Raw genomic sequence first — 27,289 nt, forward strand, 5'->3', positions numbered from 1 at the left:
TTTCTCCTTGGCAGTGGAGGGAGGATGGGGGTTCAGCCTATGCCCACATTCTGCCCTTCCTGCCCCCCTTTATGTGGCCTGACCTTCATTCCCACACCTCTCTTGCAAGCTCCGCTTCCATTCACTCACAGATTTGATCGTTGGTTTCTCACCTGGCTTTGCAGTGGGCTCTGTGCCAGGCGCTAAGGACTCATTATCGGCAAGACAGGGCTACAGCCCTCACAGTCTGGCTGCCCCCACCCTGAAAACTGACAAAATTCCCAACCTTCCTGCTTCCTTCCAGCCGGATCTCAGCAGAGGAACTGGCATGAGCAAATGTCCACGGGTGGGGAAGGCCAGGGCAGGTGGGGTGCTGCTGGACAGGAGAAAGTGGGGCTGGGGGCTCTGATCCAAATTTAATGAGTCAAGCCCTGGCAGAGGAAGCTAAGAGCTGGGGAGGCCTATGGGTCCAGCCGGGCTTATGGCCATATCTGGTGGGCAAGGGGAGCCAGAGGGGGACTGGGAGACAGTGGATGGCCCCACTCTAAGTAAACCCAATAAGCAGAAACCAGATTTGCCTTGGTGTAACAAACCTGGGCTCCTGCAATGCCCCAAATCCCTAGGGGCTGCAGAGCCACCCCCACCCCCAGGGTCGACTCACAACGTGGGGGGTGGAGGATGGATGGAACCTGGAAGCTGAAAGTGGCACAGATAATCTGTTGTTTCTGGACAGACCCCACCTGCCCACCCAGCAGGGTAGATGTGAAGCCACCAGCCTCTGGTAGGAGCCAGTATCCATTTCCCACAGGCTTGGGGACAGTCTCCACTACTCAGGATCTGAGGCCCTGGCACCCCCTCGTGGTCTCTTGGGTCTGCAACAGAGTTGAGTACTACAAGGCAGCCAGATTTCCAGGAGGAGTCCAGCCAGAAGGCTCAGGGTCTCTGGAGGGAGCCTTGGGAGCCCGGGGTTTGGGTCTTCCTATAGGTGGTGAAAAATCTCCAGAGCCTGGGAACTTTAGGCTTAATTGAACGACTTCCACCCAGCAGTACTCCTTGTTCCGTCTGAACCTATACGCAGACCCTAGACCCCCTCAGCTGAGGCAGGCATGCCCTACATGCCCTTAAGCAGGTCTCCGACACCCACAGGGAACAGATCAGGAGAGGGACAGGAAGTGAGTCTCTCCTCCATGCCCCTGGGAGCACCTGCCTTGGGACTCATTTTCCCCATCTGACGACAGGCCTGCAAAATATGCTCTGGAAGAGCCTGGCCATCTCGGCATGTCAGAGACCTTGTTGCGCTCAGGCACACGTGTACACATAGGCACAGGCACGCGCAAGTGTGCACACATACAGGCGTGCACACGCAAGTGAGCACACATACAGGCATGCACATGCATAAGTGTACACACGCACAGGCGAAAACCACAGGCTCGTGCACGCTATCACACACACCGGCTCATGTGTGCGTGTTTTTACATCCATACACAAATACCCAGGTGCACGTGTGCACATGAGGAAGAGAAGGAACAAAAGCGTGTCGACACGTGCACACGTGCTCCCAAGGCACGGGTGCACATGCAAGTGTACACATGAACAAACGTGTCATGTCATTGTTTGGTTTGTTGCCAGCAAAGGATAGACACACACACACCCAGGCACACACAGCAGACATGCAGTGCCCCCCCCCCCGTCTGCTGGAGTCGTGGAGGTATGTAGAGGCCCTGCCCAGGTCAGATCCCAGCCCTCGGTACAGGGCAAATGCAATGTCCTCCCTTCCTTCTTGACTCTGCAGAGCATAGAACCCTGGTCCAGAGTCACCCAGCCCTTCTCAACCACTTCCTTCTGTGTGACCCTCTGAGCCTCTCCTTCCTTATCAGTAGAATGGGGCTGATGACGTGGGTGCGCATCCACCAGGGCCCATGTGAGCTTACAAAATAAGGAGCAGTGCTGGGTCCAGTGCTGGACATGGGCAGGTGCTCCACGCTTGGCTCTCCCTCTATGCCCTGCTACCAGCCCCACCTCCCTGCCCCCACCCTAGGGGCTCAGGGTCCTATTCTCCCCCTTCTAAGCCTGGACCCTACGGAACATGTCTCCCTGCTCCGGCGCAGGGGCTGGACTGTCTCCACGGTCTCTCCTAGAGGGTTGGGGCTCGTAGAGAGGGGTGCAAAGTCAGCAGCTGAGGGATTGGGGCCATGCCAGCCTGATTAGAAGGGCTGGGGGCTGAGCTGGATTCACCTGTCCTTGTCTCTCATTGGCTCTTGGGAACCCCTGGCCCCCAAATCCCACTAAGCAGCATCACCCGGGCCTGCACAGGTCTGGGGAAAGCCAGTTGATTGCCAGTCCCGGAGTCAGAAGGGTGTTGGGAGACCTGAGGCCGGCCCGAGCCCGGCTCTGGGGATCCCCTCCATCTAGAAGAGCCAACTAACCACCCTGTTCACCTGCTGCTGGGACCATGGGGGCTGGGGCCAGCGCTGAGGAGAAGCACTCAAGAGAGCTGGAAAAGAAGCTAAAAGAAGATGCTGAGAAGGATGCTCGAACTGTGAAACTGCTGCTTCTGGGTATGGGTGTGGGTCCAGGGGGGCCACTGCCACCAGGTCAGAGGCCAGGGGTGGGGGCAGGCAGGTAGCCCTTCTGTGAAACAGGGGTGACTTGGGAAGCAGAATGACCCTAAGACAGTGCAGGGAACTGACTGGGAGCCCTGGCCCTGATAGGCGATACCCTGACTCCCCAAGGCTGGGTATCCCATGGAACCCCTCTCCAGAGGGCCCTGACTCAGGCACCTTCCCCTCTGGAGAAGCCCTGCTGGGCAGGGGTCAGAAACCAAGGGCTTCCTTGGGAGCCCTACAATAGGGCTGCTTCCTTGGAAGAAGAAGGTAACCGTCCTCCTGGGAGTGGGCACCCTCAAGGACTGTCCAGATCCACAGACAACGGCCCTTAGATTCCAGAGCTTTGTTGTTGGCAGACCTAAAGAGGGTGTTCCTCTTTAGAGCTACTAAGGCCCAGTGGAGAATGGATAAAGCCAAGTCCATGGTCCCATGGGTGGTGAGGAGAGGTGGGGCTGACACAGTGCTTCTGGACCACTACCTCCCCACAAGTGGAAGAAGGAGCTATTTTGAGCGGGCAGGCGAGTTCCACCCCAGGCTCTCCAGGATCCAATCAGGCATCTGGATGTGGGCAGAGGGACCAAGCCAGAGCACCCCAGGGAGACAGAGGCTAAGCCAGAAATCCCATTAACTGTGCCCAAAGCCCTGGAGAGAGCAGGCTCATAGGGACTGTGAGCTCTGTCTTCTCCCCCATTCAAAGGCGCTAATTCCCTCTGAGCCTCTTGGAGACACTCCCCTCCCTACAACCCCTGAAAAGCAAGGGTTGACCCGGTCAAATAATCCTCTGCGTGCAGTACCAGAACCCTCCACAATGTGGCGCTCCAGGTTCCTTTATTTTGGTTTCAGAATAATCAAGAATGCAAATACAAGGGGTCTTGGAGGCTCCCCCACACAGTTGAGGTCGTTGATTGCCCTCGTCAGCCCCCTTCTGTCACTCCTGGCATTTACAGACGTGTTTCCTCCAGGGTGTCAGGACCTTGCTTTGGGGTGGGGGGTGGGGGAAACAGGTGGAACTGGGGGTTGGACTTGTACCTGCCTTGAGTCTGCGGGTTCCCATCTTCCGCGCCCGGTTGCGGGGTGGGGGGTGGGTGGGGAGATTGTGGGGAGGTGCGGCCAGAGCAGCTCTGAGGCGGGGCTTCCCTTCCAGGTGCGGGTGAGTCCGGGAAGAGCACCATTGTCAAGCAGATGAAGTGAGTGCCCTTGCCTTTTCTGAGGTCCCTGAGGGTGGGCGCGAGCACGGGGCCTGTCCTTCCCCACCAGTCCACTTGGCTCTGACCCGGCTCACCCCGGCCGCAGGATTATCCACCAGGATGGGTACTCGTTGGAAGAGTGCCTCGAGTTCATTGCCATCATCTACGGCAACACACTGCAGTCCATCCTCGCCATCGTGCGCGCCATGACCACGCTCAACATCCAGTATGGAGACTCTGCCCGCCAGGTGTGCAGGGAGACTGGCTGAGCAGGGCCTCCGGGGACTCGAGGCGCGAGACTGGTCTCAAGTCCACGGTCACCATCAACAATCCCCACCCTTGCCCTCAGGACGACGCCCGGAAGCTGATGCACATGGCGGACACCATCGAAGAGGGCACGATGCCCAAGGAGATGTCGGACATCATCCAGAGGCTGTGGAAGGACTCGGGTATCCAGGCCTGTTTCGAACGCGCCTCTGAGTACCAGCTCAACGACTCCGCCGGCTAGTGAGAGCGCAGGCGGGGCGCGGGGGTGCGGGCGGGGTCCTACCACACCCCTCCACCGCACCCACCCACACCCCGCGGTCTCCCGCAGCTACCTCTCGGACCTGGAGCGCCTGGTCACCCCGGGCTACGTGCCCACTGAGCAGGATGTGCTGCGCTCGCGTGTCAAGACCACAGGCATCATTGAGACGCAGTTCTCCTTCAAGGACCTCCACTTCCGGTACGGCCCCGCGCCCTTGCCCTCGCCCTTGCCCTCGCTCTGGGGGTCCGGCTGCGAGTGCAGCACCCCGAGGCCCCATCGCGTCCCGGAGGCCCCATCCCAAGGAGACACTGCCCCTCCTCTGATACCCCGCCCGCAGAAAGTTCCGGCCCCTCCACATGCCAGTCCCATCTGAGTGCCCCCCAGCATTAAGAGGCAAGGGGATGCCTGTGGGCGCGTCCTGGGGGCTCCAAGCGCGGGTTCAGGCCCCAACTGCTCCGCAGGATGTTCGATGTGGGCGGGCAGCGCTCAGAGCGCAAGAAGTGGATCCATTGCTTCGAGGGTGTGACCTGCATCATCTTCATCGCGGCGCTGAGCGCCTACGACATGGTGCTGGTGGAGGACGACGAAGTGGTGGGTGCCAAGCAGGGCCTGGAGTGTTTCAGGGGAAAGCTGGAGACAGTACTGCGGGAGCGGGGAGCGTCTGAGAGCGGACATTCGTTCCAGAACAGTCCGAATGAGGACACAAGACAGCCAGCGGCCACGCTGAGGGGAGGGGCAGTGGGGGAAGCTGACTTGGAGCTGTCCGAGTGGGATGGCCCCGGGTGCCCTGGAGCCTGTGGGCCGCGACCGCGCAGGGACGGCTCCCCGTGCCCCCCCACCCGGTGCCCGACAGCTTCTGACCTCCTCAGAACCGCATGCACGAGAGCCTGCACCTGTTCAACAGCATCTGCAACCACCGCTACTTCGCCACGACGTCCATTGTGCTCTTCCTCAACAAGAAGGACGTTTTCTCCGAGAAGATCAAAAAGGCGCATCTCAGCATCTGCTTCCCGGATTACGACGGTGAGAACCGCCCCCCCCCCGCAGCCTGGCCGCCAGGCGGCGCCCCAACCCCGTAATCTGGGCCTGCGCTTCTCCCGCCGCTTGAAGGAGTGGGGATGCCTAGTGAGAGCACCCCCTCCCCCTGCCAGGGCCCAACACATACGAGGACGCGGGCAACTACATCAAGGTGCAGTTCCTCGAGCTCAACATGCGACGCGACGTGAAGGAGATCTATTCCCATATGACTTGTGCTACCGACACGCAGAACGTCAAATTTGTCTTCGACGCCGTCACAGACATCATCATCAAGGAGAACCTCAAAGACTGCGGACTCTTTTGAGGTAGGCTCCTCGCGGGCTGGGATGCTCTCCTGTTTTGCCCCTTGGTCTCATACCTCACTCTCCATCCCCAGCTCTCCACCCCACCTCACTGCAGCAGACCCCACCGCAGGATATCAGGTGCTGCCCCAGCTCTCCAGACCCATTCCATGACCTGGTGCTGGCCCCCAATTCCCAGGCCCCACCCTGGCCCCTCAGGCTCCGTCCCACGGCCCACCACCACCCTGCAATCTGGGTGCACAAGTCCCACCCACCTAGTCTCTTCTGACCCCGCCCTAATCCCTCTGGTGTCGCTGTTTACAAGCCCACCTCCACAGTGCTTCTCAGCCTAAAGCCAATTATTTTGGAGCTCAGGGATGTTGACTCACTTCCTTTTTTCTGTTCACAGGTGCCTGAACTCATGCGTGTCCCTGACGCCCTGTAGCCCTAGCCCACAGGAGCCTATCAGCCCCCCAGAACTCCTGAGCCCCAGCCTGTGGCCCCACCAGCCACACACCCAAAACTCTGAGCCCCACTAGCCTTGAGGCCCCGACACTCCCCCGTGTCTCCCAGAGCCCAGTGTGCCCAGCCCCACTGCTGCCCTTCACGGCCTGGCTGCGCTGGCCTCCAGGACCCACCCCAGCCCGCCCCAGCTAGGAACAGGCAGGACCTGGGATGGTTAGAGCTCGCAGTGACTCAGCAGTGCCCCACTGACCAATCTCCTGCAGGTCTCTCTCCCCAGCGGGCCCATGACTCACCTGGTGGGTCTGGGCTCAGCAAACAGCCCTCCCTCCCAGTTTCATGAAGAGCGGGGGAGCAGGCAGAGATCCCTCCTCCAAGGCTTACCATCAGCCCATTCCAGCCTTACCACCTCCATGTGACAAGCCTGACACCTGTCTACCCAGTGGCCAGTGACTGTCCCTCTCAGTAGCTTCAGGGGTCCAAAGTCCAAGCCACTCTGGCCCGTGTGGCTCCTGCATGGATGAATTAGTGAGTGGGGGGCACACCTGGGAGCTCCTGGGTGTCAGGAAGAGATTCAAGCTGGACCCTTCCCCACACAGCAGGCTCAGAGTAACCCCCGGTCCCCTTCCCCCACAGGCTCTGCCCCCTCCGTCCTTGGACACCAGATCCATGTCCTACCTCACCCCCACCCACCCACAGTGCTCCAGGCCAGCCGGCCAAGGGGATGGTCTGTTGAGGGAGGGTACTGTTGACACCAGCGGTGACCAATGGTCAAACTGTCCTGAGGGGTGGCTGGGGGCAGAGTCCAGCTCCATCGATCAGCCCCAGGCAGAGCATTTGGGAAATGACTGAGGCCCAGGTTGGGCCCAGAGTGGTCTACCTCAGGTGGGGTCACAAGCAAACCCACGTAACCCTCTTGTCCCTGCCAGCAACTTCTCGAACCCTTTCCATTCAGGCCCATTCCCTGGCAGGAAAAACTGAGGGCCATGTCCGAATTTTGTCAGGGACAGAGGTTCATCTCCCTGTATCCCTGCTCCCAGCTCCTCATCAGGCCCTGAGTCCTTGCTGATGCCTGTGAGCCAAGACCTGTGCTAAGTCGAGGACAGGGGCCTCCATCTCTCAAGGCCAGATGACAGGCTGCACTCCCCTCGGGTAGATGCACAGACTCAGCAATAAACCTTTGCATCAGGCCCCAGCTGTCCTTTCTTGTGGGAAGGGAAAGGCGTTCATTATCACGAGTCATGGGCATTTATTAAATGCCCAGTGCTGGGCTGGACATAAATGGGAAAATGGGCCCTTCCAGAGAGAAGCACCTGGCCTGGCATGGCAGGAGCGCTCCTGGGGACATGGGACCAACCTGTGCCTCTCAAGAGGGCTTTAAGGGGAAAGGAGCCGTGGGAAACGTTCACAGGGATAATCTTGGATCAAGAGGGAGTTCTGAGGTAGAAGCTTATTCTGTCAGGGAGAGGAGGGTGTATAAGGCCCAGAAACATGGGCTTGTGGGCCATAATAGTTCAGTAGGGCAAGAACAGGCAAAAGGGACATGGGGTGGGGAGACAATGGGCAGGTGCCATGTGCCAGCCTGAGCGCCAGGGCTTCCTCCAGAAGATGATGGGTCTTGGAAGCCCTTCAAGCTAGGACCTAATAGCAGGGCTGGGATTAGGGTGAAGCAAAAGAGGCACTCACCTGGGGTGCAAAATTTAAGGTGGTGCCAAAAAGTTCAGTAATTCAGAATTTTTAAATTCAAAATTACTGCAGGGGCATCTGGCTGGTTCAGTCGGTAGAACATGTGACTCTTGATCTCAGGGTTGTGAGTTTAAGCCCCATATTAGGTGTGGAACCTACTCAGAAAAGAGAAAGAAAGAAAAAAAGAAAAAAGAAAGAAAAAAAAGAAAGAAAGAAAGAAAGAAAGAAAGAAGAAAGAAAGAAAGAAAGAAAGAAAATCACTGCAAAAAACCCATGATGAGCAAAATATCAAAATTTTAAATAAAGACAAGATCCAAGAGAACTCTGCTGAGCTATATATTGGAGCTTGAAGCAAAAGGAAACTGTCCACTCCTATATATGTTTTTATGTATTTTAATGGTAAATTTTTTATAGAATATTAAATTAGTTGAAAAAAATTTAGAAGTAGTAATGTTGAGTAAAACTCAACATTATTTTAAGCTTAGCTATTTTATCTATATGTGAAACAATTTATAATCTTATTTTCCTGGCTTTAATGGAAATAAAATCATCAATAATATTTTACAACTCTGTTTCTGGAAAAAAGTAATCATTAAAATTTTCCATGAAAACAGGTATGTAGGGGCACACATTTTTTCCTGGAGGCCAGTGTGAGAGGGTATGGGGGAAGAGAAAAGCAGGGCTGGGGAATCCATGAGAAGAGACTTATGTCCCCATTACCCCATGGGGCCAGGATCTGCTGATGGGGCTCAGCCACAGGGGTCTGGATCTGTACTATTGACCAAGTGCATATGATGCCCCCACCAAGCTGGGACTGCAGGAGTGTTGAGTAGACTAAGCTTTCCAGACCTGTGGCCACCTGGGGGAGATGCCCAGGAGGCAGACAGATACCCGGGACCGGGCAGAAGGCAACACGTGGGCAGCATTTTCAGTGTCCAAGTAGAGGGCAGAGCTGTGAGCCTGAAGTGAGCTGAAGAGGGGGGAGTGAGGGTGCCCAGGCCTGAGCACAGGGTGGTGGTAGAGGGACCCTGGATGGGTTAGGGAACTCAGCCACCCTGGTGCTGCTCAGAGTTCCTGAGGGGAAGATGGGGCTTGGGCCAGTGGTTCAGGATCCTCACTGGGTGGTCTTGGGCCTGGCTGAGCTGGGCTGCTCATCTCCACTAAGGACCCTCTGATTGAGCAGTTTATTGGAGTGAGGGGAGTAACCTCAGGATTCAGTAGGGAGAGGCAAGGCGGAAGACAAGAGGCTTTGAGGAGCTGGAAGTGGTAGGCTTGGAAGGGAGGAAGCTGTAAGGAGAGGTGTGCTAATGGGGTCTTCCACATAGTCACCTTGTCTTGGGAGAAAAGTAATGAGCTCTCCAGCCTTCCTGGGCCAGGGGCAGAGAGAAGCCCAAACACCAGGCAGGGGCTGGACCCCACCCTCCAGGGAGTCCCCTCCACACACAGTTCTGACCCCAGGGTCGGGGATTCCGGACTGGTATTCCTGGATCCCATGGGCTGGGGCCAGGGCCTGGCCCCAAGTTGCCCTGCCTATGGCCACAAGTATGATGGGGTTGGGGCGGGGGTGGGAGGTGGTGCTGAGTCTCCCAGCTCAGAGCCTCCTCGGCCCTACTCACCGCACCAGTGTAATTATACCCTAAGGAGCAGGATCAATGCCTGATTCACAGTTGAGGGCAGAGGATCAGAACCGGCCCAGAGTCAGCACAGTGGCCACACCCTAGCTTGTAGGTAGGGGTCATTTACTGTGGGCACCTCCAATCACCACCATCCCTGCCCGACCTGCAACCTCAAGGTGCCCCCGAGGGCCCTCACAGCCTTCAGCTCTGGCTCTGGCGGGACTAACCTGGCCCAGCCACTGACCAGAGATTAGACAAGCCTGGTGGACGGTTAATGCCGCTGACGTCAGGGCCCGGTCGGGTAGCCACTAGGGGCTTGGGCCCTCCCCACAGGCAGGAGCACAGCCCATGTGACCTGGGCTCATTAAGCCGCTTCAGTGGCCAGAGAAGCCGGGGGCCAGATCTCAGGGGAGAAAGGGAGGGCATGCCAGAACTGTGGGAGCAGGCCTCAGCCAAGAGGTCATCAGCTCTGAGGACCCAGGCAGGGGGAGGGCTAGACAGGAATGTCTGCCTATGGGTCCCTCACAGGGTTTCACACCCTGTATTATACCAACGAAAGCCCTGCTTGTCCCTGAAGAGGAGCCTCCCAGACACCAAACTGGGCAGAGCACAATCAGGAGCTATGGGTGTGGGTCCTCAACGCTGGGGCGTGGAGGTGAGAACCCTCCTCTCCTATGAGGCCTTAAAACCCCCCACATGACTCCAGGCCAAGTGTCCTGCCCACCCCGTACACAGCCTTCCCCCTACAGGTGCTAATCCCACACTCATACTCACGCTTCCTGTAGCCGGGCTGTCTCCTCTATCCAAATGCCCTTTCTCTTCCCCAACCTGGCACGTGCCTTTCTTCCCCTCGGCAGAGCCAAGCCCACAGGTTGCTTCTCCATCAGGCTTTTCCGGATTCTCGGCCTCCAAACTGGCAGGAGCTTTCCCACCTGGACGACCCAGAGGGAGCACCTGGAGACACTGAGGCTGTGTGGCGGGATGGCAAGAGTGGCCCACACGAAGTACCGGAAGAGCCGGCCAGGGTATTCAGAGGTCATCTTCTATGCGGGTGTTGAGGGACAAGTAGGAGCCTGCTGAGGAGGTGGGACAGGGTGGGCAACCAGGGGGAAAGAAGGCCAGGGAGGGGAAGGGGCTGGTGTGTTCTGAGAACAACGGCAACATGTGTGGCCAGCCAGGTAGGGTGGGGGGGGCGCCAACTGGGAGAAGAAGCAGGTTGAGAGGATGTCAGGGAGGCTGGCTGAGGGTGAGGCAGGGCCCCACAGAGTATCTGAGGCGTCAGTGTGTGCAGATGCTGGGCTCTGGGGACGGACTGGGCTGGAGGTGAAGATGGGGTCTCACTGTCGGAGAAGGGTGTTGGGGCACCGTGTGGATGACATGCCAGGGGAGGTGGTGACGTGGTGAGAGGGGGCCCCTAGCTGGAGACTGAGAGGACATGATTGAAGAGGGAGGAGGAGAGCAAAGGGCTGCCAGGACCCTGGAAGGAGAGTCTGAGCGATGCTGGGACCCTAAGTTCTGTTTCACGTGTCTGGCAGCCCCTTGGGCCTGTGTCTCAGTTTCTGCAGATGGGGGAGTACTGGTGGGGTCTGTGCTGAGAGCTGAGATAAAGCCCCCTCCCCTCCACACCAGGTGGCTGCCCCCCCCCACTGTGTTACATGGATGGACATTCCCTCCGGTCCCCGGGGAGAAGGCGCCCGGCAGCTCTGAGTCCCATCCCGACTGCCCCCTGTCCTGCCGCCACAGGCTGCGCTGGGAGATTCGGCAGGTGGCGGGGAAAGGCCTCCGGGTTGTGTTTGCCCTGGCTGGGGCCCAGACCTAGCATCAACAAACAAGCAGCCCCTCCCCCTCCTGGCCACAACTGGTCTGGCCCAGGGACCCCACATCATGCTGCCTCAGGCCACCCACAGCAGCCCAGCCCAGCTCCCTCCAGTCAGGATTGAGGACCCCAATACCCACATGCTGGGTTGATGCCAGGCCTGGCCCCTCAGGGACTGCCAGTGGGAGCCCTCAGCCCTTTGCAAATGGCTTCAGTGAGCATCCAGGATATATGTAGCCGGGAGGTGGCGGGGGGTGGACCCTGGTCAGTACCTCTCCTACTGACTACCCGGTGGGCAGTCTTCAAGCCCCTTTGGAGGGTGAGAGACTTAGGGTCCCTCATGACCAAGGTAAGCTCTGATCTGGGGATTACGCTAGCCCCAGATCAGGAGGGAAAGCCAGTCCCTTTCTATTTTTCAGCCATTAGCAGGGCAGGAGGTTGGGTGGTTTGAGGGATTGCCACCATCACAGTGCCTTTCTCTTTAGCCCTCCCAGCTCCCTGGCACTCCCAGCCAAAGCTGAGTCTCCTCCCTCGGCTCACATCTTCCCCTTCATCCACTCCCCTCAGGCCAGGGGAGAGGACAGGGCCTTTTCCCTGTGACACAAGGGGAAACTGAGATAGGCTAGGGCTTGGCTCTGGTGAGTCAGTAGGAAGAGAATCCAGGAGTCCTGACTCCCAGCCCAGGGCAGGGGAAAGGCTAGACCTGTCCTCTGAGGGCATTCCCCTGATACCAGGAGGGGGGGCAGACATGACACAGAGACATCCAGCTTGGCTAGGAACAGCAGAGGCCATGGAATTAATCGGATCAGAGCCAGTGGCTGAGAAGCAAGGGACACAGCTGTTCTGGGAACCCCCCCAGCTCACCCCCAAGGTCAAGGCCTTTCCCAGCTCCCTGCTGGCTAGGCCTGGGGGGACTTAACACCGACCACCCACCTCTGAGCACCAAGGCCTTGGGTGGGAGGCAGGTAGGGGTGGGATAGGAGCCCCCCAGCCAAGAACAGGACAGCCTAAAACCCCTCCCCCCCACTAAGTCCTGGTCCCCACTTCCCATGGTCAGACACAGCTGTCTCTTACTCCTTAGAAATAAGGAAATGGGGGACATGGCCAGGGAGAGCCCAGCGAGGCTCAGCACAAGCCCAGCCATGCTCCCCTCCTGTCTCACTGGCCCTGCCCCTGTGTGTCCCAGCCTCAATCTCTTCTGAATACCTGGGGTGAAGACAGAAGAATTGATGCAGTTAGCCTCCCCGCTTCCCACGCCCCCCCGCCCCGCCCCGCCCCGCCCCGCCCGGCCCCGTCCTCACCGCTATCCCACCTCTGCTTGGGAAGGGTGAGGCAGGCAGAAAAGACATTTTGTGTCTGACTGATATCTGAAAGTTCCCCACTGAGAGCACCCTTCACCGAAGTTAAGCATTCCTCCGTTCTCTTCTGGCTTCCAGGGAAGTGAGCGCAGAGCATTTCAGAGGCTAAGGGGGCACTCGGAGACAATCTGCTCTGGACTGAAGCGTTCCTCCCCCAGGACTCAACTGAGCCCCTCCTGGAGCAACTGCTCCCCCACCTAGGGGCTCTTTGGCGCTCGGGCTGCCACTTTGCTGCAGGCGGGCGGGGGAGGGGGGGGCCCTCCGCCTCTCCCCAGACCAGCCCCTCCTCCCGCCCGCCGCCTGGGATTGGCGGGCCGGGGGCGGGCCGGGGGCGGGGCCGGGCGCCCTTCATCCCCCGCCGCTGCGCTCAGCCGGGAGCAGAGCGGACAGCGCCAGCCAGAGCGGAGCTCCGTGCGTCCCCCACCCGCCGGGCCAGGTACCGCTGGGGGCGCCGACCCCAGCCCAGGGCACCGGGCGGGCAGAGCCCTACTGTGCACCCTCCCGTCCGTAGCCGGGCTCCAGGCAGCTCCCCTCGCCCGCCCTGCCCCGGGCAGGGCCCCCCCACCCCCAGCCTCCAGCGAGCCAGAACCCCGCGCGATCTGGGCTCGGGTCCGGGGACCCGCCAGGCAGGACTCAGCTCCGAGATGGAGCTGGTAACCCGGGAGAGGCACCTCGTCGCCTCGGGGCCTGTCGGCAGGGCCCGGCGGGACAGCAGGTCAGCCGCACTCGGGGCTGGGGCCGCAGGACGCCTTGTCCGGGCTCGGGGCGGTGCGCGAGGGGCTTCCCGAGGCAGGACGCGCGGGGACTAGCTGGAGAGGGTCCCGGAGGGGGGCCCAAGAGGGGCCGGGAGCGGGCCCTGGAGCGCTGCCCCGACGGGCGCCTGACAGGCAAATCTGCCCGGCTGGCACGCCAGGAGTCTGGGTATATTTATCCCGGCCGCGTTGGGCAGGGGCTTGAGGGCAGATCGGGCCAGGCTGCCTGAGGGGCCGCGGGGCACACGTTGGTCCCGCAGCTCGTGCCATTTGCAGCCGGGCCAGCGGGCACGGCGGGCACAGGGCGCGTGTGGCTCTTTGGCCCGAGGGCGGGGCTCTGTGCGCGCTCCTTGCCGCCTCATTGCCCGGTGGGGGTGTGAGAGCGGGCGCCGCGCGTAGGGCAGAGGGAAAGGACCAGGACTGGGTTTGCAGGAGCCCGCCCCCGCTCCATTGGCCCCTTCGATTGGCCACAGCGAATGCGTGCGTTTGTTTACACCCGGGGAGGGGGAGGCCAGGGGCGGGGCCTGTGGGAATCCGCCCTCTCCCCCGCAGTGACCTGAGCCCTGAGCTCAGGTACAGGCTCTAGGACAAGTCTGAGAGGGACTAAGTCAAAGGTCCTTGCACCTTGCACCCTGGGGGACACCTCGACCCAGGCCCATCTTTCCTTCAGCCCCCGGTCCTGTCTTTCCTTCCATGACGGCCTTGGGCCACTGTTCTGTTCCCTGGGAGAAGCCTTTGGACCTTCCACCCCTTCCTCTTCAGTCCGCAGTCTGGCATGGGAGGTCAGTTCCTTCTAGAAAGGAAGAAAATGCCTCAGAGCTTCTCAGTCTGGAGCATAGAAAGCTGGAGAGATCTGGGGACAGTTCCATTTTGAGAGGGGTTGGTTCTGCACAACCTTGGAAGTCTTCCTGCAGGAAGCACCAGAGGTGGGAGGAATCAGGGGTGGGTGAGGCCAGGCCTGGCACATATCCAAGAGGGCTGGAGTGACTGGAATCACAAACGAGAATCTCTGACCCCTTGGGGGCTGGAGACAGGGGGCCAGTTCTCTGGGGAGGGTGTGGGTGTATGTCTCAAAACCACTCTGCCTGGGCTCATTGAGCCCATGTCTTCACTGGCTTCTCAAACCATCCTTTCTTCAGTACTGGTTCTTTTGGCCCACATCACTACGCCCCCCTCCACACACACACCCCCCCAGTCCAGGGCTCCAGGTGACCAGACCACGACAGATTGCTCCTGTCCTGCTGCCTGCTGACCTAGCAAGTGGCCTTGGAGCCTTGGGTAAATCGAGAAACGGAGGCACAACAAGACCCCTGGGGTGGTTCGAGGTCTCTGGGTAGGGCCAGGGAAGGTTTTTGAGCTGAACTGAGTGCACCCTGAAAGTCCAGGCTGGGTGTGGAGACAAACACTCATTCAGAGGGGAAAGCATGTTTTAGGGGAGTAGTTGACTGCAAGGGAGGTACGGTTTTGGTATCTGTGTGTGCAGAAATCTGCGGTGGGGTGTGCAGCCTATGCTGTAGTAAGATAGGAGCCCTGCAGGCACACGGTCTAGTGCAGACATGGCCAGGGGTCAGGGGCCACTTAGAGCTGGGCTGAGATGGGCTGGGGGCTTGCCAAGGGCCTTGAACCCATTCTATTCACTTAACAACACGTACTGAGCACCTACCGTGTGCCCTGCGCACCTTCAGTCTGGTGGGTGGACGACTGGCCTTTGACTCTGAATAGGAAGACAGATGTGGGGGGGGGCACTCTAGAGGACCAGGCGGGGCTTCTGGGGGCCAAAGGGAAGGACCAGCTGCTGGGGCAGGAGGGGCTTTCCGGTCAGCGGCCTGGGGTGGCTTGGTTTTGAATTTCCGCTCTGCGGGCCACGTCCTGTACACAGCCTCTCGGCCGGCACGTCTGCACACGTGCGTGGCTGCTGAGAATGGGGGTCACTTCAATTGACCGTCACTTCTGTGTATCTTTTCCATTGTGCGGGTAGACAAGCGCTGGACTGGGGAGCAGTCTTTCCAGCTGGGACTGGCCATGCACCTGCTCAGTCCCACCGCCTGGATGTCCCTGCCCCCAGCTAATAGGGGCCTAACCTGCCCTTGTAGGAACCCGCAAATGCTGTGGCAGCCTTCTTGCAGGGTCTTGCAGGGTTCCACCTGGCCATCCCTGTGGTGCTCACTGGGCCTGCTGCCTACTCACCTGGGCCTCTGGCTCCCTCTCCCCTTCTCATTCCTTCTGGGGTTCTCTCTGTCTTTCACTGACTGTCTCCCTGTTTCTCTGTCTCTCTCCACTTGGCTATCTCTGGCTGGTTGGCCATCTCACCTCCTTGGTTGTCTCTCCCTCTCGGTCTCCCTGTCTGAATGTCTGTCCACCTCTCTCTGTGTGTGCATTTTTCTGTTTGTGTACCTCTATACCCATCTGCATTTCTCTTTCTCCCTGTGCCTGTCTGTCTGTCTGTCTGGATCAGTATGCGTGGACACACGTACTGCATGTATGTGCTTTCTGTCCTTCTTTCCCTGTCTCTCTCTTCCCTCCCTCTGCCTCTCTGCTTCTGCCTGACATTGGATGGTGCCTCTCCTCCAGGCCGACCTTGCCTCTAGCCACCCACACCAGGGTCTCCAGTGAGTCCTGAGCTGCCCCAGGCCCCTGCTCCAGCTTTCCTTGGGGCCAGAAGTCCGGCTGTCCAAATATTTGGCCGCCTCCAGGGGATTCTCAGTCAGGAGGGAGGAGGATGGGCTGGCTGGCTCGGGGTCTCCCCTGCCCCTGGGGGGCCACAGGCACGTGATGTCCTGTCCTTTGCCTCAGCTGGGCCTCGGGCTGCACGTCCCTCTCAGCAGGCTGGCAGTGGGGGGAGGGGGCTGTTGCTGGCTCTGGCCCAGTCTTGAGCCAAGAGGTTCCAGCTACAGCTTCCCCTGGGGGAGCAAGGAGGGTCCTGGCCTGGGTGGGAGGGGAGGCCTAGGTGTCTCAGGTTAGGCCCAACTCTACGCATCTGTTGGGTGTCTAGAAAATGTACCCTGTCACAGGAAAGTCCAACTTCCGGCCCCAGCTGGGCCCCTCAGATCCTCCTAGACACTTCCGGATGCCCAGAACACAGAAGCACTGTCCCCAGACACCAGGGCCAGGGAGCTAGACTAGGAGGGATTGGCGTTGCTGACACATCAGTGCTCTGGGCCATCTTCCTTTCTCTGGATGTGCCCCCTCTTGCACACCACCCGCCTCAGTACCAGCCCGGTGTTGACCAGGCACTGGCTACTTACCCACTATTGTGGACAATGAAGGAGTAGTGGACAGGGGCCTGGGTCTACTGAGGTCAAAATCTGGAGTCGTGGGCCTGGAAGAGGGGCTAGGGGTGTATAAGGCTATAGCACTCTCCCATGTTCAGAACACCCTCCCGCATGCCCTATGTCTAGTCCCCTGACTTCAGCAATCATCTCCCCACCAATCCCTGGGGCCGTGCCTTGAGAACATATAATTCAGACAGGTCCATTCAATCCAGTTTCCTTGTTGACTGATAGCTTGTCCTAGGATGGTGTTCTCCATCTGAAGCCTGGAGAAGCAGATGGGCAAAGGGGTGCCGGGATAGGAGGGGCCCCTTGTCTCTGCCGAGGAGGGGAATAAGGATGGCTGAGCTGGAACTGGGGGCAACCCTCATCCCTGAGCCTCCGGGAATGACCACAGTGGACCTGCAGGCCAGGCCAGCTGCCTCTGCCCTGAGATCTGGGCTGAGGTTAGGATTGCTCATGCACCAGAAAACCTGGGGGCTGCAGCAGCAAGTTCTATGGGGTCTGTGCCTCCACTAAGCTTATGTGGCTGCAGGACTGAGGGAAGGACAGCCTCCCTGTAGCTAGCTAGCCCACTACTGCAGACCCACTGATGTCCCTGAGCATTGGGGGAAGAAAGCAGGGCTCAAGTCCCTGGTGGCTCCAAGGACCTCCACTGTGGGACAGAGAGGTATGTGTCCCACAGCAGCTGATGCAAGCAGTGGCCTGGATTCCTGGGCCTCAAAATCTTTAATTAGCCAAACTCAACACCTGTCGAGGTGTGCCTGACAAATTCTCACTCTGTGATGCCTGCGTGGGCGAGCGTTACCTGCCGCACTATCCCCGTGGTTCCTGGCCTCTCCTGGCCCTTATCTCCCAGCAGAGCCAACAGGCCCCAGGGCAGTGGCCTAGGCCATCAATCTCCTGCCCAAGTCCATGCTGCACCCATGACAGGTGCCATTCTGATGATCTGCCTAAGGCTGCAGTGATCTTTCCACCCTGGAGCCTGACCCCTCTCTGGGAGCCCATGGCATGGTCTGGGACAAAGGCCTCGAGGAGGCTTCTCACTCTGTCCCCAGCTTTGCCAAACCTCATGGGACCCCTGGAGGGCAGGAGGACACTGAGGTCCTGAGTCGGGAATGCTCTGCCCATGATTACACAGTGAGGCAGGGCCAGGCCAGGACTCAGACTCAGAATGTCCACTCTGGGCTTTCCCAACAGTGGGTCAGAATCGGCTGGCAGCTTGTGTTAGGCAGAGGCTATCCCTGAGTCTACCCTGACTCCTTGATACAAAGGAGCCTGCTAGGCGATAGGCCTGAGGGATGGCAGATGTCAGAAATGGGCTGCCAGCCTCAGGGAATGGCTGGGGGCCACTCATCTCCACCCTGGCTTCTCAGCCCTTAGTCCTGCCCTACACTAAAGTACAGACCCGTTGACCTGGCCTTCAAGGCTTTGTTGGGTTTGTCTGTGGCCGTGGAACCTTCTTCAGTCTGCCTTATACCACACCTTAAAGCCTTTGCCCACGCTGTGCCCTCTGCTTCAGGGACTCTTTCCCATTCCACACTTTTGGGACTCCTCCTGAGATTTCAGAACTGGCTCCATCACCTCCTCCTCTAGGAAGCCTTCCTTGATGCCTCTGTCTCCCCTTTTTTGAGTCCCAGCACTATGTGGCTCACATTCAGCTGCTGTGCATGGGGGATATGTTTGGGGATTTTGTCCCTTCCAGACTGGAAGCCACTTAAGGAAGGAGATTCCATGTCCTCTCTGCGATCTCAAGTCAGGCCAAGACCCAGCAGTGCCTGGCTGTGGGTAATAGACAGGACATGAAGGTCTAGGCCTAAGTCCTGCTGCGGGGTTGGGGAACCTGGAGACAGGAACTCTGGCACTTTGGCCATGACCATGCCATGGGCTGTGGTCTCCCTGGAGGTAGTGCCTGGCTGCTAGGGAAGCATATTAAGGCAGAGAAGGGTGCTTTGTCCAAGCTGCCAACTCAGCACACTCTGAGGGCCTGTCCCAGCCTGCCCAGGGTGGGAGGCCCGAAAAGGGCAACCCTAGCTGAGAGCCAGGGGGCACCAGGGAGTGACTCTGGAGATAAGATGCTGGCATCTCCACACCCAACTGGGACCCTTGGAGAGGTGCTGATGGTGAGGCTTAGGGAAGGGGCATGAAGAGAGGCTGAGTTCGGGGGCTCTCATCCAGGGAAGGAGAGCATAAGAGGAGATGGTCATATTGTCATAGTCCTGAGGGGCAGGGCTGGAGGCGAGACGGGTTCAGATGCCAGCATCAGAAAAAGGAGAGGCAGATTGAGGGAGTCCAAGGGTGCCAAGTGTGGGTCCCCGGGATCTGAACTCTGGCCTAGGGCTGTCTGGGGCAATGGTGGGCTGCCTCCAGGACACTGGGGCCTGAGGCCCGAACCCAGCTTCCTGTCTCCACGCATAGCCCCGAGTGCTAAGACCCCTGGTGCTCTAGGTTCTAAGCAGACCTGAGACTGTCAGGATCCAGAGGGGGATGGGGCATTCAGGGCAGGATTCAGAGTTCCCAAGCAGAGGGGGTACTATGGCATCAAGACGAGACTCTGGTAGGAGCGCCTTGCTGGCTCAGTGAGTAGAGCAGGCAACTCTTGATCTTGGGGTTGTGAGTTTGAGGCCCACGTCAGGTGTAGCGATTACTTAAAAATAAAGCCTTAAAAAAAAAAAAAAGACTAGGCTCTGGGGGACCTTCATGACGGTGCTGCCCCCTCCTTCGTCTCCACTCGGGTCTTAGCTCTCCTGCTGGCCTATGTAGCCTTCAGGACGTCCTTATAGATCCTGGGGCACTGTGCCCAGGTACCTTCTGGGCATGGGGTGGGTGGCTCCCAGCCCGTGATGGGAGAGGGGCCAGTGGGGTGTGTAGCAGAGGCCAGGGGTGGTGGGGGGCAAGGAGGGGAACTGGCTCCTTAGAGGCCCACCAGGGCCATGCCCCGAGGGCAGGGAAGGGAGCATGGATCCAGTGGCCCAGGCCCCTACACAGCTGCCTCAGGCCCTGAGTTCCTGGCCTGGGGTTCTGGGAAATGGGGAATCTGCTCAAAGGGTCCGCTCCTGGAGAGTGGCCACCTAAGGGGTGGGGGTATTCCCTAGGAGGAGAGTCTTGAAGGAGAACATGGCCCTGAGGCCAGGGCTGTGTGGAGGGTGACGCCTGTGTGGCCCAGAGAGCTCGGCCCTGGGACACTCATTTCCTGGAAGGCCCCCTGAAGGCCCTTTGCAGCCAGGCAGGCAGGGCCCAGGTGTCCAGCCACCCAGCACAGCCTCAGGCCTCCTGGCTCCGGGGGGGGGGGGTGGTGGTGGTGGTGGGTAGCCTTTGCGCCTGCCGTTCCCAGCGCCAGCTCTCAGACCACAGAAGGCCCTTTGTTCTGGCTGCCAGCAGTGCCCGCCGGGCGGCTGGGAACGGGGCCCACAGCCCTCACCCTCTCCCGAGGCCTCCAGCCGTCGGGCAGTGCCATTCTAGGTTGGCTAGGAGGCCCCTGGCACACAGGGCCGGCACAGGAAACCGTCTCCCGGTATTAATGTCAGGGAGGGGGTGTCGGTCCAGGGCCTACCCGCAGAGTGGAGTCTGGATGCCTGGGACTCAGCATCCTAGGCTCCAGGCACCACTGGGCTCTGAACTCAGGTCATCCAGCTGATCCTCACTGCACAGATGAAGAAACTGAGGCCCCCACGGGCTTGCCTGGGCTGATATGTGTGTGTGTTGTGGGGGAGGCAGGGAGTGCTGTGTACTGGCCAAGGTGTCCCCTCAGGATGTCCCGGAGAACTCAGGTATCTGAGCTCTACTCCCCCAAAAGCAGGGCCCAGGGAGGCAGCAGGCACAGCCGCATAAGCACGTAAGTCCTGAGTGACCTTCTGGGAGGTGTGATACAGCTATAGACTTCCGGTGGGAGGCTGGGCCATGGGTCCCGGGAGCGGGGATAACCAGAGGGACCCATTGCTCTGCAGACTTCTGTGTTGGTGTGAGAGCTAGTGATCCGGGTGGTGGCCCCTGACCATGGAAGCACCTCTGCAGACGGAAATGGTGGAGCTGGTGCCCAACGGCAAACACTCGGAGGGGCTACTCCCAGTCACCACCCCCGTGGCAGGCAACCCGAGGTGAGCAGAGGAGAGGCCCAGCCACGCACGGCTCAGGGCAGGGCAGGGTGCCGAGCAAGGGCGGGAGGTGAGCTGCCTGCTCTGGCCTGTGCCTGCAGGGTCGAGGGCCCCAGACGGAGCTGTGTTGAGGGCGAGGGCTTCCTACAGAAAAGCCCCAGCAAGGAGCCGCACTTCACTGACGTGAGCCGGGGTGCACTGGGGGTTCGGGACACCGCTGGGAGCTTGCGTGCAGTAATGAAGTGCTGTGGGGCAGCAATGGGAGGCTAAGGGACAGTGAGGGGGAATGCTGGGAGGCCCTCCATGCTTTGCTGAACACCCCCCCCCCCAACTCCAATCTCACTCTGGTGCCTGCAGTTCGAGGGGAAGACCTCATTTGGGATGTCAGTGTTCAACCTCAGCAATGCCATCATGGGCAGCGGTATCCTGGGCCTCGCCTATGCCATGGCCAACACGGGCATCATCCTTTTTCTGTAAGTCCTCTCAGCGAACCCTCCAGAGACAGGAGCCCTAAACAGGCCACCAGGTCATGACCTCCCAGGACCCGCCGGTTTCCCATCCCAAGACCCAGGCTGCAGTGGGTGGGCTTAACCCAAACCATGGCTAAAAAAAAAACCCGCCATGGGTGGACAAATATCCCTCATTTCCCAGCAAAGCGGGGAGATTACGACACAGGACAAGCCTAACAGACCCGAGTCTAACCTTCTACCACCTTTACACATGATGAGTGAGCCCCTGCGGCCAGGCCTTGTGCGGGCACACGTGTCCTTTACCTGGGAACTCTGCCCTGCAGCCCAAATGGAAAGCATGTTTGTTCCAAGAATGCAAGGAGGTGGTGCTCAGAGGCCCCTTCTGGGTTGCGGCTCACCCTGCGTCAAATGGGTGGTGTTCACCACTGCTGGGGCCTGTTGAACTTGCATCCACACCTGTTGGGGGTCCAGACACCTGGGTCACAGACCCACACACCCAGGCCTCCCAGAGCTCCTCGCCCCTGCCACCCAGGGAAGCCCCAGGTGGCTTCCTTTCAACCATCTTCCTCAGGTTCCTGCTGACGGCCGTCGCCCTGCTCTCCAGCTACTCCATCCACCTGCTACTCAAGTCCTCAGGGATCGTGGGTGAGCCTTCAACCCAACCTGGAGCAAGGGAGGGCTGGACCGGGGACAGCACCCCTGACTGTTCTGACTCCTCGTGCCCACAGGCATCCGTGCCTATGAGCAGCTGGGCTACCGTGCCTTTGGGACCCCAGGGAAACTGGCAGCGGCCTTGGCCATCACACTGCAGAATATTGGAGGTGAGGCAGGCAGACGCGGGCAGGTGGTGGGTGGGTGGGCAGTCCGAGGGTTGGCTGCCTTGGCTGACCCCAGCGCCTGCCTACCCCTCTCCCCCCAGCCATGTCCAGCTACCTGTACATCATCAAGTCTGAGCTGCCCCTTGTCATACAGACCTTCCTGAACCTGGAGGAGCAAACCTCGTGAGCCCCAGGGTGGGGTGGGGCTGGGTGAGGGTGGGAGGTCTTCGTCTACCCCTCCATGTGCCCTGCTGGCCCCGGGAACCCAGGCTGGGCTAGTGGGAGAGACGAGACAGTGCTTGCAAGCGGCAGCTGGAGGGGCAGAGACCTGCCAGCCGAGCTAACATTCAGTCGACAGTCGTTTAGGGAGCACCTAGGGGAATCCCCCAGGAAGGCCAGTGGGGGTAAGGGGTGCGGTGAGGCCGAGGAAGCTGGGCCCCCACCTGGGCCTGGACCCAGCCTGTGAACACGCAAGGGCCTGAGAGCCTTGGGCTTAGCTCTAAGCGCCTGCTATTCCTGACCATGGCTTGGGTGTTAGCCCCCCCAACCAAGAAATTAAGCCCATGGTGTCCCAGTTGCCCATCAGTTTAGCCAGCACTAATGGCATCATCCATGTTTGGTGGGTGGAGACAGAGATGACAGCCAGGCCCTGCCCTTGGCCACACAGCCCAGGCAAACAGAAGGGTGTGACGTTGAGAGCAGCTCTGGGAGGAGAGAAGCAGTCAGGATTCTTCCCCCGACCCCCCACCGGGTCCTGGGGGCCTTTCCCAAGGAGTTGGCCTTTAGGCTTCCCTGGGAAGGGGGGGTCTCATTCCTTATTCCTTTCGTTCTCTGTGCCCCCTGTCCCTTGGTGGTGGCGGGGTGCAGAATGATGCAGGATACAAATGTCAGGAAGGACCACAAGGGGCACCAGACGTTGGCAAGTCTCTGATACCCCCATAGAAAATGTCCCACCCCCCAGAGCCAGGTTCTTTCACCCCCCTGCCTCCCTGGGCCCCTGGGGGCCACTCCCTGGGGAAGCTGGACCCAGACCTGTGTGTCCTGAGAAAAACAAGAGCAGTAACTATCCCTGTAATGGTCACCAAGCAGGAGCCCGGCGCCTTAGTCCTCACCTCGCCCAGGAGAGTGCTGAGAGTACGTCCATTTTGCAGATGGGAAAAGAGAGACTCAGAGCTCTGAACAAGTATTTTCTTGGGGTCTCTCTGGCACCACACCCTCACCATTTGGCAGCTGAAGAAGTCTCCTTCTTGTCCCCAGTCGCCCCTCAGGGCAGCCACGGAGAGCTTTGATAAAGTGACTTGGCTCCCGTTCCTCCCCACCCCCACCCCCTGTCCTGTCAGGACCACATTCATTCTCCCCAAACCAGCTTAAGGCGGCTGCCCCCCTCTCAACCACAGACACCTACTCCTTGAGCTCTGTATAGATGGGCAGCACCTCGGGATGGCAGACGCCATCAGTAGCACCCCGGGTGCACCGATTAGGTATGGAGGCAGACGCCCCCCACCCCAAGGCTGAGTAGACTGATGTTGGCTCCCCACTCCTGTCCCTGCAGGGACTGGTACATGAACGGGAACTATCTGGTGATCCTAGTTTCTGTCACCGTCATTCTGCCTCTGGCACTGATGCGGCAGCTTGGTGAGTGTAGCAAGGCCAGAGCCGCGGAGGGGGGTGTTGGAGGGATGCCTGGGAGGGGACCCCAGTCTCATAGGCCCTCCGCACTTTGCAGGCTACCTGGGTTACTCCAGCGGCTTCTCTCTCAGCTGCATGGTGTTCTTCCTGATCGCAGTGAGTCACCCTCCACGCTGGAGTGGAGGGCAGGTCCCCCCGGGGAGGGGATGGGGGGCAGGCTCCTCTGTCAGGGGGAGGGGTCAGGCCTTTCTGGGAAGCCTGGGTCAGAAGGCAGCCCCTTCGGTCCTGATCTAGATGTGGCGTCATAGTGACTCCCGGGCAGATCTAGCCTGGCCCTGATCTTCTCATCCTTTCCCCCACCCAGGTCATCTACAAAAAGTTCCACGTGCCCTGCCCACTGCCCCTCAACTTCACCAACATCACGGGCAACTTCAGCCTCGTGGAGGTCACCAAGGAGGAGGCACAGCTGCAGATTGAGACAGAGACCACAGCCCTCTGCACCCCGAGCTACTTCACACTCAACTCACAGGTCCCGACAGGCCAGGGTGGGGGCGGTGGGCCCCGTGAGAGTGGGGCTGCCCTGACGTGGTCCCCGTGTCTCCCCAGACGGCGTACACCATCCCCATCATGGCCTTCGCCTTCGTCTGCCATCCCGAGGTGCTGCCCATCTATACAGAGCTCAAGGAGTAGGTGTCTGTGGTTGAGAGGGGGGCAGCCGCCTTAAGCTGGTTTGGGGAGAATGAATGTGGTCCTGACAGGACAGGGGGTGGGGGTGGGGGTGGGGAGGAACGGGAGCCAAGTCACTTTATCAAAGCTCTCCGTGGCTGCCCTGAGGGGCGACTGGGGACAAGAAGGAGACTTCTTCAGCTGCCAATTGGTGAGGGTGTGGTGCCAGAGAGACCCCAGGGCCCAGCGGGGTCTCTGGTGTGGCCCAGCTTGGCACCAGTCCCCTCCCCTGCTTCACCATAGTCCCTCCAAGAGGAAGATGCAGCACATCTCCAACCTGTCCATCTCCGTCATGTATGTCATGTACTTCCTGGCTGCCCTCTTCGGCTACCTCACCTTCTACGGTATGGCTGGACCATGGGGGCAGAGGCAGAGGCCAGGCTGGGGGGCACGGGGCTGGCCGGTGGCCATGGCACCCTGCATACTGTAGGCGCTAAGTAGGTGTGCGACGCCTAACTGTGCCCTGCAGCTGTGGAGGTGAGTCTGTTGCCACTCCGCACAGTGTCAGGGTCAACCCAGGCTCAGAGCCCACCCCCCTCCCCGGGCCACGTGCTGACCGCCCTCCCTGCCTGCCGCAGACGGGGTAGAGTCGGAGCTACTGCACACCTACAGCAGGGTGGACCCATTCGACGTGCTGATCCTCTGTGTGCGTGTGGCCGTGCTGACGGCAGTCACACTCACGGTGCCAATCGTTCTGTTTCCGGTGAGCCGGTGGGTAGGTGGACCAAGGCAGGGTGGGACAGAGGGAGCTGACAGATTGGTGACTCTTCCCACTCCTGCCCCCCAGGTGCGACGTGCCATCCAGCAGATGCTGTTTAAGAACCAGGAGTTCAACTGGTTGCGGCACACGCTCATTGCCATTGGCCTGCTCACTTGCATCAACCTGCTGGTTATCTTCGCTCCCAACATCCTGGGCATCTTCGGGGTCATTGGTAAGGGTCTGGCCCGGCTGTGTATAGAGACAGGGCATTGGCCCAGAGAATTTCCTATCTGCAGATCCTGGCAGATTCCTGAGATCACACCCTACATTTAAGTGGTGGCTACTGGCCATGTGTGCACAGCTTGGCTTCCTGTCTGAGATTTTGTCCTTAAGGCTATTCTAATCCCTTTTGAGGGCTCAAAACCAGAGACAGTTCCCCTTGCTGGGTGATGGGGTGGAACCCAGGTGCCAGGGACCGCCACAAAGGATCTCACTGGGTCTTGTCCCCATTTCACATATGAGAAAATTAAGGTCTATCATGATTAGGGGAGTAGCAGTGCCATACAGCTGGTAAGTGGGGGGCCTTGATTTAGCTCTAGGATAATGGGACTATAGGTTTGGTACTCTGTCCACTGTCCCATCCCAGCTGGGCCTCTGAGCTAGAAGATCAGACAATTCTGAGATATCTTTGGGGTGACCCAACTCAGAAGACTCACTCCCCAACCCAAGTCTGCAAGGACCAATGCATGCACAGGCCTGGGGGACTGAGTGTCATGGATATCATAGGCAAGACTCTTGGTTCTATATAGCTGAAATCTGACTTAAACGTGATTTAAGCAGAAAGGAATGAATTGGCTCAAATAATGAAAAAGCCTTCAGGAATAGCTGTATCTAGGAGCCCAATATCTTCAGGGCTTTGTGTCTGTCTCTTGGCTTGCCTTTTCTCTTTGCTAGACATTGTTCGACTGCTGACAGCACTAGCTTTCCATCCAGGTAGACAGAGAACCAGGGGAGGGGCTGGTGGGCTCTCCAGAATCAGGCAGAGCTCTCAAGTGGAGTCTCAAGGAAGACAGCCCGCCAACAAGGAATGTTTGATCTCACTAAAGGGTCCACCCGCAGACTTTAGCCAGTATGTGGACATGCCTCATTCTTTGCAGGTGCCACATCTGCCCCATGCCTCATCTTCATCTTCCCCGCCATCTTCTACTTCCGCATCATACCCACCGAGAGGGAGCCTACAAAGTCTACCCCCAAAATCTTGGTGCGAGGGTCCTGGAGGTTGGTGGCCTGGTGGTGTGGGGCTGAGGGGGCTGCCCTGACTGCACTCCTGACTCTGACTCCTCACCCCACAGGCCCTTTGTTTCGCTGTGCTTGGCCTCTTGCTGATGACCATGAGCTTGAGCTTCATCATCATTGACTGGGTGTCAGGGACTGGCCAGCTTGGAGGAAGCCACTAGGAGGAGACATCCATCCTGTTCTGACTACTCATCCACGTACCCCTGCCCAGAGTCTTCAGCCCCTGCTCCCATCTAGCCAAGGGGGAGGAGAAAGATGTGTTAACACTATGGCATTTGGCCCTGCCTCACATCCTCTCTGTGGAAGGTTTTTGTAGACCAAGGCCCTAGGGCCACTCCCTTGCTGGGCTCCCAGGCTCCAGGGGCTGCCTGGGCTGAGAGCAGGGTGGGGCTGTACACTTGCTCCCTCCCTCTTGCCTCAGCCCCCACCCAAGCCTCTGTTCTCCTTTGCACAGATGCGCACACGAGGCCCAGCAGCTGCCTCCTGAGGTCACACCACCTGTAGGGCACGTAGAGCTGGAACCCAGGCCTGCAGCCATCTCCCCACCGTGCTGCTGGGCGGCGGTCTGCACCCTGGGGACTCATCTCCCTCAGCTCACTCACATCTTCCCACTTCTGTCCCTGAGGCCGCTTTCAGGCACTTGGACTCAGGCCCTTAGATACTCTTGTCTCCTTCTCCCATTCCCGTCACCAGAAGCAGACCACCCCCCCCATACCTGGAACCAGCAGGTTCTTTTGAGTGTGGGGCTGGTGTGGGCACCCCTAAGGGACCCCTGCCCTGTCTCTTCACCAGTCCTGGGGAGGCTGGGACTCCCCACACCCCAAGCCTGGGCCATAGCTCACATTCCACTTCTGGGAGAAGAAAGAGGCTGGGGCCCGGAGTGTCTCTGTCCCTGGGAGCCAAAGACCCCAGGGACTGGTCTGGGGCAGGAGTGGAGAGGTGGTGGGCCCCCTTTTATAAATATTATACATAAGACCAGC

General features: G+C 59.3%; 2 protein-coding genes and 1 long non-coding RNA gene across 9 annotated transcripts; 2 read left to right on the top strand and 1 right to left on the bottom strand.

The window, feature by feature from the left end:
- The first annotated feature begins 131 nt into the window (after positions 1-131).
- GNAT1 (G protein subunit alpha transducin 1) lies at positions 132-12,728 on the top strand. 5 transcript variants are annotated; one of them, XR_003517881.2, is made up of 10 exons: positions 132-2,537; positions 3,730-3,772; positions 3,879-4,020; positions 4,122-4,279; positions 4,368-4,496; positions 4,760-4,889; positions 5,168-5,321; positions 5,450-5,641; positions 10,269-10,406; positions 12,634-12,728. XR_003517881.2 is itself a non-coding variant. In XM_027582211.2 (10 exons), the coding sequence occupies exons 1-8, from the start codon at positions 2,432-2,434 to the stop codon at positions 5,638-5,640; spliced, it is 1,053 nt and encodes a 350-aa protein (XP_027438012.1). In that variant the 5' UTR covers positions 132-2,431; the 3' UTR covers position 5,641; positions 5,713-5,758; positions 10,239-10,317. The 5 variants fall into 5 exon arrangements, 4 of the variants coding, with proteins under 4 accessions (XP_027438012.1, XP_027438011.1, XP_027438010.1 ...); XM_027582211.2 differs by lacking the exon at positions 12,634-12,728 and adding an exon at positions 5,713-5,758 and having other exon boundaries at positions 10,239-10,317; XM_027582210.2 differs by lacking the exons at positions 10,269-10,406; positions 12,634-12,728 and adding exons at positions 5,713-5,758; positions 6,027-7,269.
- Positions 4,880-6,135, bottom strand: LOC113916225. The gene is made up of 3 exons (XR_003517882.1): positions 6,007-6,135; positions 5,160-5,268; positions 4,880-5,021 (listed from the first exon to the last, which is right to left on the bottom strand). It is a non-coding gene; the product is annotated as an uncharacterized LOC113916225 (long non-coding RNA).
- On the top strand, positions 10,269-27,289 carry SLC38A3 (solute carrier family 38 member 3). Of its 3 annotated transcripts, none has more exons than XM_027582207.2 (16): positions 10,269-10,406; positions 20,524-20,673; positions 20,772-20,853; positions 21,028-21,143; positions 21,712-21,785; positions 21,869-21,961; positions 22,060-22,141; positions 23,511-23,593; positions 23,685-23,743; positions 23,952-24,116; positions 24,194-24,273; positions 24,557-24,657; positions 24,892-25,016; positions 25,101-25,245; positions 26,171-26,274; positions 26,366-27,289. In XM_027582207.2, the coding sequence occupies exons 2-16, from the start codon at positions 20,573-20,575 to the stop codon at positions 26,468-26,470; spliced, it is 1,515 nt and encodes a 504-aa protein (XP_027438008.2). In that variant the 5' UTR covers positions 10,269-10,406; positions 20,524-20,572; the 3' UTR covers positions 26,471-27,289. The 3 variants fall into 3 exon arrangements, with proteins under 3 accessions (XP_027438008.2, XP_027438007.2, XP_027438006.2); XM_027582206.2 differs by having other exon boundaries at positions 10,322-10,465; XM_027582205.2 differs by lacking the exon at positions 10,269-10,406 and adding an exon at positions 12,927-12,991.

This window comes from Zalophus californianus, chromosome 1, assembly GCF_009762305.2.
Source record: "Zalophus californianus isolate mZalCal1 chromosome 1, mZalCal1.pri.v2, whole genome shotgun sequence".
Classification (NCBI taxonomy): Eukaryota; Metazoa; Chordata; class Mammalia; order Carnivora; family Otariidae; genus Zalophus; species Zalophus californianus.